The 7,235-nt window shown below is 38.1% G+C and overlaps 3 protein-coding genes across 3 annotated transcripts; all 3 read left to right on the top strand.

Moving 5' to 3' along the window:
* The first annotated feature begins 312 nt into the window (after positions 1–312).
* LOC140008841 (uncharacterized) lies at positions 313–2,830 on the top strand. The gene is made up of 5 exons (XM_072053736.1): positions 313–493; positions 592–788; positions 1,345–1,450; positions 1,545–1,826; positions 2,244–2,830. Exons 1-5 carry the CDS (start codon positions 313–315, stop codon positions 2,828–2,830), a joined length of 1,353 nt encoding a protein of 450 aa, XP_071909837.1.
* A 54-nt stretch (positions 2,831–2,884) lies between these two features.
* Positions 2,885–5,132, top strand: LOC113693352 (beta-amyrin 6-beta-monooxygenase-like). Its single transcript, XM_027211906.1, has 3 exons — positions 2,885–3,184; positions 4,215–4,739; positions 4,782–5,132. Exons 1-3 carry the CDS (start codon positions 2,885–2,887, stop codon positions 5,130–5,132), a joined length of 1,176 nt encoding a protein of 391 aa, XP_027067707.1.
* A 1,217-nt stretch (positions 5,133–6,349) lies between these two features.
* Positions 6,350–6,913, top strand: LOC113693351 (beta-amyrin 6-beta-monooxygenase-like). Its single transcript, XM_027211905.1, has 2 exons — positions 6,350–6,532; positions 6,614–6,913. Exons 1-2 carry the CDS (start codon positions 6,350–6,352, stop codon positions 6,911–6,913), a joined length of 483 nt encoding a protein of 160 aa, XP_027067706.1.
* Positions 6,914–7,235: the final 322 nt, after the last annotated feature.

The following is a 7,235-nucleotide window of genomic DNA, read 5'->3' as shown; positions in this document are numbered from 1 at the left end:
TCAAAGGCAGGGCAATGCCTACTCCAGGGCCTGAGCCTTGGAGAATCTCAACCCAAGAGATGCAATACAGGAGGACTCATGGACTGTGTTTCAAGTGCAGAGAGAAATTTGGGTAGGGTCATCGGTGTAAATCTGGTCACCTAAACCTTTTGGTTACTGATGAAGAGGAGGAATCTGAGTTTGATGATGCATTGGGAGAACAAGATGAGGCTACTGGAAATCCAGGACAAACCATGGAAATATCATTACATGCATTATCAGAGGCCCTAAAGAGAGACTATAACCCTGATAGGGAAGTTGGATAGAGAGGATATGCTCATCTTAGTTGATACAGGGAGTTCAGACAGCTACTTCAGCAGCGAGAAGGTGATTGCATTTGATATACCATATCAGTTAGTTGAGCCATTCTCTGTGGTTGTAGGAAATGGTGCCTGTGTTACCAGCAAGGCCATCTGTCCCAGGGCTTCATGGGAAATTGCCCAACATAAGTTTTGTTTTTATCTCAAGATGATGGACCTAAGTGGCAGGGATATCATATTAGGAGTAGATTGAATGACTTATTTCAGCCCCATTACGTTTGACTTCCATCAGCTGAATATCTCCCTGCACCATCAAGAAGGGGACAACCAGAAAATTGTGACTTGGATCTCATTAGGGGCAATGACCTGAGAAGTTTCATTGAGTACAATAAACAGATGTGTTTGGCTTTGAGAATAGAGCAGAATAAGTTGTCTAAAGAAGTGCTTCTGCCTACTGAGATGCAGCAGATCATTGCAGAATTTGATGATGTCTTCTAGACTCCTATTGAGTTACCCCCCACAAGAGAAATAGATCATGAGATTCCCTTAAAACCTGACTCCCAAGCTTTCAAAATGAAGCCTTACAGGTACCTCACTCCCAGAAAGGTGAAATAGAAAAGCAGGTCACATATATGTTACAGCATGGGATCATTAGCAATAGCAATAGTCCTTTTGCCTCACCAATTTTATTAGTCAAAAAGAAAGAAGGAACGTGGCGTTTTTGTGTGGACTACAGGCGTTTAAATGAGATGACCATCAAGGACAGGTACCCCATACCAAATGTGGATGAGCTGATCAATGAATTAGCAGGATCAAAGTACAAAACCAAGTTGGACCTCACCTCAGGCTACCACTAGATTAGAGTTAAGCCAAAGGATACTCATAAGACTGCTTTCCAGACTCACTGTGGACATTATGAGTTCCTAGTGATGCCATTCGAATTAACCAATGCACCTGCAACATTTCAGTCCCTTATGAATCAGACATTTCAACCATACTTAAGAAAGTTTGTACTGGTGTTCTTTGATGACATCCTGATTTACAGTCCCACGCTGGAATTGCATTTAGAGCACCTAAAAATAGTGTTATCTGTCCTGAGGCAATATCAGCTATTTGCAAAGAAATCCAAATGCTTCTTTGCACAGGAGAAGGTAGACTACCTTGGCCATACCATAACTGAGAATGAAGTCTCAATGGACTAGTCCAAGATTGAGAGTATCCTGACCTGGCCTACGCCTAAAACAGTGAAGGAATTAAGAGGATTTTTGGGATTGACTGGATACTACAGGAGGTTCATCAAACACTATGGGATCACCTGCAAACCACTCACAGAATTACTCAAGAAGGATAACTTTGTTTGGAACTGTGAAGCAGAGGAGGCCTTCAGGTCACTAAAAATCATCATGTGCAAGGTTCCTGTGCTTAAACTACCGGATTTCCACAAAACTTTCACTATTGAAACTGACACCAGTGGAGGAGGAATTGGAGCAGTACTGATGCAGGAGGGTCATCCTATAGCCTTTCTAAGTAAGGCCTTATCACCTAAGAATTTGGGGTTATCAACCTATGAAAAAGAACTACTGCATTGGTGATGGCAGTGACCAAGAGGAAGCACTACTTGATAGGATATCATTTCATTATTAAAACAGACCATCAGTCCCTGAAATATTTGCTGGACCAGAAGCTCACCACTGCATTACAACATAAATGGTTGGCAAAGTTGCTTGGCTTGGACTATGAGATTCAGTACAAAAAAAGGAGCAGAAAATAAAGTAGTTGATGCACTATCTAGACTGCATGCAAGGAGTACAACTCAAACAGTTCCAATGGGGTCCTGCTTAGCCATTTCCACTGCTAAGCCATTATGGATCCAGGAACTTCAAGAGAGTTACAACTCTGACCCTCAGTGTCAGGACATCATCTCTTAACTATTGCTGGATCCAGCTGCTCAACCACAATATACGTGGAACAGTGGACTATTAAAGTACAGTGGCAAACTTTATGTAGGGTCATCTAAGGGCTTAAGGGACAAGTTGATCCAAGCACTACATGGTTCTGCTCTTGGTGGACATTCTGGCCAAAAGGGGTGCTGGCAGAGGCTGAAAACTTTATTTTACTGGCCCAACATGAAGCAAGATGTCATCATGTTTATTCAAGCTTGTGATGTATGCCAGAGATTTAAGTCAGAGCATGTACCATATCCCGGATTACTGCAACCATTACCTATTCCTCGTTTGGCCTGGACTCACCTTACAATGGATTTCATAGAAGGCCTGCTAGAATCTCAGAAATATAATACAGTGATGGTGGTAATTGATAGGCTGTCCAAAGTGGGGCACTTCTTTGTATTAACACATCCCTTCACCGCCAAGCAAGTGGCTCAACTCTTCCTTGACAACATTTTCAAACTGCATGGACTTCCAGAGTCTATAGTGACTGACAGGGACAGAATTTTCACTAGTGCTTTCTGGCAGGAATTGTTCAAACTCGCAGGGACAGAACTAAGGTATAGCTCTGCTTATCATCCTTAGTCAGATGGGCAAAGCGAAAGGCTCAATCAATGCTTGGAAGCCAATTTAAGGTGCATGACTCGGGAGTTTCCCCACAATTGGAGGAAATGGCTGCCTTTAGCAGAATGGTGGTACAACTCCTCCTACCACTCCAGCTTACAAATGACTCCTTTTGAGGCCCTCTATGGTTACAAACCCAACCCTTTACCTCTAGGCCCTCATCTCGATACCATTATACTAGCAGCATCTCAACTGCTCCAAGAAAAGATGAGGATTTCTAGCAGCATCAGAGATCACCTGGCAAAAGCTCAGCAAAGGATAAAGTATTTCGCAGACCAGAGGTGTACTGAGAGAACTTTCGAAGTTGGTGATTGGGTATTTCTTAAGGGATAATTTCAGAAACCTCCCTTGAGGTTTCATGAAATATCACCTAGCTCTCCTAAACTTTTCAAAATCTCACTTAGCTCCCTTGAAGTGATAGTAGGGCCATATACTAATATCAAAGGTGATGAATTGTCAATAATACCCTCATATTTAAATTTTCTTAATTTGGTTTTTTTCTTTAAATTTCCTACTTTTCTTTAACAACGTCTATACAAACATACATACATATATATATATATATATATATATATATATATATATATATATATATATATATATGTATGCATGTATAATTGAATTACAAATGTCAATGAAATATAGGATTTAATCAATGAAATATTCAATGCATTTGGAGAAGGATAACTGCAAGTTCTTTTTATTTTTTCCCTTTTTTGGTCTTTCACAACTTTATTTATTTATTCCTATTCATGTAGAGCGCAAGACAAATAAAGTAATTGAAACTCCAAATAGTTTTTCAAATTCGGACTTTTTCTATAATAAAATGTTCATATTTCACACCCATAAAATGTAATACCACCGGAAAGAAAGATCCTATTAGGCAATATGAAATTATTTTTCTACAATTTAAGTTGAGTTTTACAGTAAAAGCAATATTCTGCCACCTTTATACCTCTAACTCTACAATCTAAAACATTCGTCCACAAAATTTTTTTCCTTGGAAATCATAATTTCATAGTGGACTAATGTAAACTGTACTAGATCCATAACTTACTAAATAAGCCTTTCGGATATTAATAAACTTACATATACGAATCTAGGTAGAGATTCTCCACCTATATGGTTTTCCACTCAATAATGTACTAAAAGAGCAAGTTAATAAGTTCACACAGCTTTTATTTATCTGCTTATTTTTTGGCTTTCTTTCTTACTCAGTTCACCAAACACGAACAATTCAGGCCTTTCATCCCGGAATCCAAAACCAACATGACCTGTCCGCAATATATATGTAAAGCCCCAGCTGAAAGGACTATACTATAAGTTGTTCATCATTCTTCCTTAGTACGATTTGAAAATGTGGAATATGGAGACGTTTTCTCTATATCTCCTCTCCCTTGCAGTCGTCTTAGTCTCCTTCATCTTCCTTGGCATTCTTAGTCAGCGTTATAACTCAAACAGATCCAAAGTTCCACCAGGCACATTTGGATTCCCATTAATTGGAGAGACAATCCAGTTTTTGGCAAGTGGCCCAGAAAAATTTTTTCATAGGAGAATGGAAAAATACTCGGGAGATATATTCACAACTTCATTGTTTGGAGAAAAAGTGGCTGTAGTTTGCGGCGCCGCTGGGAACAAATTTTTGCTCTACACTGCAAACCATCAGCTTACTCCTTGGATTCCTTCTGCAACTTTCAAATTATTGAATTGGATGGATTCTGCTGGACAGTCATACAAACAATCCCTCTCAGGAGGTCGCATTTTTCTTAATAAAGAAATGCTCAAACCAGAAATCTTGAGGCAGTACATAACCATCATGGATTCCTTGGCAAGGCAACATATAAACACTTATTGGGATCCTTCCCAAGTGGTAAAAGTTTATCCCCTTTCCCAAAAGTACACACTTTCATAGGCCTGCAGATTGCTCCTTGGTGTTGAAGATGCTGACCAAACTCGAAGGATATATGATTCTTTCAGTCTCGTAATGCAAGGGTTGTTCTCAATTCCAATCAATTTGCCTGGCACCACATACAATCGTGCTTTGAAAGAGACCAAAACACTAAAGCAGCAATTCTTGAATATCATTGCGGAAAAGAAAAAGACTGTTTTGGAGAACAAGGAAAGAGCCGGTTCGGACGTATTGTCTCGCACCCTCCTGGACGAGAACGCCAATTCCATGTCCAACTCCGAGATTGGTGTTTATATTGTGAGTTTAATGCTTCCCAGTTACGAAGCAGCAAGTGCATCTCTTACATTGTCTTAATGTATCTTGCAGAGCTTCCCCATATCTATGATATGGTTTACAAAGGTAAGTTATCCAAAATCTGAACCATATATGTCTGTCCAAAATTAATCAAGTTCTTAGGTTTCTGCAAGAAACCAACTCGTTTAGGTGTAGTTGGCCAAATCAGGGACTCTAAACTTGGGAGATCGACCCCTTTGAGTCCATCCCTAGAGTAGAAGTAGATTAGCAATTATCATGTTCAAAAAAAAGGGAGAAACCACTATGGTCGATCTTTTTTTTTTTTTTTTTTTTTTGCATCTTCAAGCCTACATCTATAAATAGGGGTTAAAATCTTCTTGACTTTTCATGGCCTAGATGGCCCAGAAAAATTAGGCTTTGGTTAGCTAGGTCTTTCATAATCTTTTTTCTTTTTTTTTCCCAAAATGGTCTTCCAACTAATTAAAATTCATATGCTTTCTATTTTTTTCCCACTTTTTTTACAAAGATATATCTGTAATGGTTGCTTGAAAAATTCTCTGGAAAATGCAATTGGAAAGGAATTATGTAAACTTTCGTGGCTTTTTCACCTATAAATATATATTTTCCCATGACAAATGGCAAAGGCTACCGTGTGGAAGCCTTGCGATTTTAAACTTCAAACAGCAGTTCATGTCATATGTCCACTGCACCAATATAAGTTGTAGCTAGAAAAGTTTATGGGAATAACGAAAACAAACAATTTAACTGCAAGTTAATTATTTATCTAAAAAACCTACAAGTTAATCATTACATTCAAAGCACTTAAAGAACTCTTGATGCTGTTTTGCACTATGTTTTAAGTTTCACAAGAAACGTACAACTCATACTCTTTTTAACTTATGCTTTTAAATAAAAGATTAATTTTCTATACATTGACAGTTTATACACTTTTACTATTGGATGTCATACATGTAATCTGAATTTAAATTTATAATTCAAATTTTGCATACGTATATCGTACATCTAACCGTAATAATGTATCCACTATCAGTATATATAAGATTCACTCTTAAGTAAATTAGATGATCTTATTAGTCAGCTTATCATAAAAAAGGAACACAACATTGCCATACCCAGAATTAGTACAATTATTATTATTTTTTTAAGTATGGGAAGAAGCCACCATAATCTCTTTTTTTTTTTTTTTTATTTTAAAAACGAGTGAACAGTGATACATATTGATACACTAAGTAGATTCCTTGCAATATGTAAAATATATGGAGATTGCCGAGTCCAAAGCTCCTGAAGAACTATTAAATTTGGAAGACATCAAGAAAATGAAATATTCTTGGAATGTGATATATGAAGCACTGAGCCTAACACCACCTAGCTTGGTTAACTTTAGAGAGGCCCAGACTGATGTCAATTTTGCAGGTTTCACTATTCCAAAAGGATGGAAGGTATGTTATAATAGTTACCCTCCACGATAAATCACCGAAGAAAAAGAAAAAGAGAAACAGTTGACAGGGTTCTGTTTTCAGGTGCTATGGAGTCCATTTACAACCAACAAAAATCCCAAGTACTTTCATGATCCAGAAACTTTTGATCCGACAAGATACGAAGGTGATGGTCCTACAGCTTGCACATTCTTACCATTTTCGGCAGGACCACGAATGTGCCCAGGGAAGGAGTATTCCATGTTCTTGATACTTGTATACATTTATAACGTGGTGAGGAATTTTAAGTTACAAAAAATGATTCAAGATGAGAAGATCCAATACCGTGTTAGCGCAGTTCCAGCCAATGGCCTCCCCATCCGTCTACAGCCACACAACAAGTAAACAGTTCTCTTTAAGTTCAGCATCGGCCATTGTATGTTCAATGGGTATTCGAGCTTTTAGAGTCTATGGAGAAATGTAATTGGGCATATTTGTCACCAATAAATCAAAATCAAGAAATCCTTATTTTTTTTCTCTTTTTCTGAGAAGACTTTAAATCTTACAAAGGGAAAGGCGAGGAATTGAAAATTGAACTGAAAAATTCATGGTCACCAAACTCATGTTTCTACAAATACTCCCTCCGTCCCACTTTGATAGTCCTGTTTTCCTTTTTTGTCTGCCCCAAATTGCAGTCCACTTTCCAATTGAAGAATATAGTTGTATT

The sequence above is a fragment of the Coffea arabica genome, chromosome 6c (genome assembly GCF_036785885.1).
Source record: "Coffea arabica cultivar ET-39 chromosome 6c, Coffea Arabica ET-39 HiFi, whole genome shotgun sequence".
Lineage (NCBI taxonomy): Eukaryota > Viridiplantae > Streptophyta > Magnoliopsida > Gentianales > Rubiaceae > Coffea > Coffea arabica.
The sequence above is the reverse complement of the archived record's forward strand: the minus strand, read 5'-3'. Positions and strand labels throughout refer to the sequence as shown.

Excerpts from the sequence above, each read along its gene's own strand:
- LOC113693351 (XM_027211905.1), top strand. The coding sequence starts at position 6,350 with ATGGAGATTGCCGAGTCCAAAGCTCCTGAAGAACTATTAAATTTGGAA. Across the intron at positions 6,533-6,613 it reads CTATTCCAAAAGGATGGAAG|GTGCTATGGAGTCCATTTAC; the intron begins GTATGTTATAAT and ends TTCTGTTTTCAG.
- LOC140008841 (XM_072053736.1), top strand. The coding sequence starts at position 313 with ATGCTCATCTTAGTTGATACAGGGAGTTCAGACAGCTACTTCAGCAGC. Across the intron at positions 494-591 it reads AATTGCCCAACATAAGTTTT|CTGAATATCTCCCTGCACCA; the intron begins GTTTTTATCTCA and ends GACTTCCATCAG. Across the intron at positions 789-1,344 it reads TCATTGCAGAATTTGATGAT|TCCCACGCTGGAATTGCATT; the intron begins GTCTTCTAGACT and ends CCTGATTTACAG.
- LOC113693352 (XM_027211906.1), top strand. The coding sequence starts at position 2,885 with ATGACTCGGGAGTTTCCCCACAATTGGAGGAAATGGCTGCCTTTAGCA. Across the intron at positions 3,185-4,214 it reads CTTTCGAAGTTGGTGATTGG|TACGATTTGAAAATGTGGAA; the intron begins GTATTTCTTAAG and ends ATTCTTCCTTAG. Across the intron at positions 4,740-4,781 it reads ATTGGGATCCTTCCCAAGTG|GCCTGCAGATTGCTCCTTGG; the intron begins GTAAAAGTTTAT and ends ACACTTTCATAG.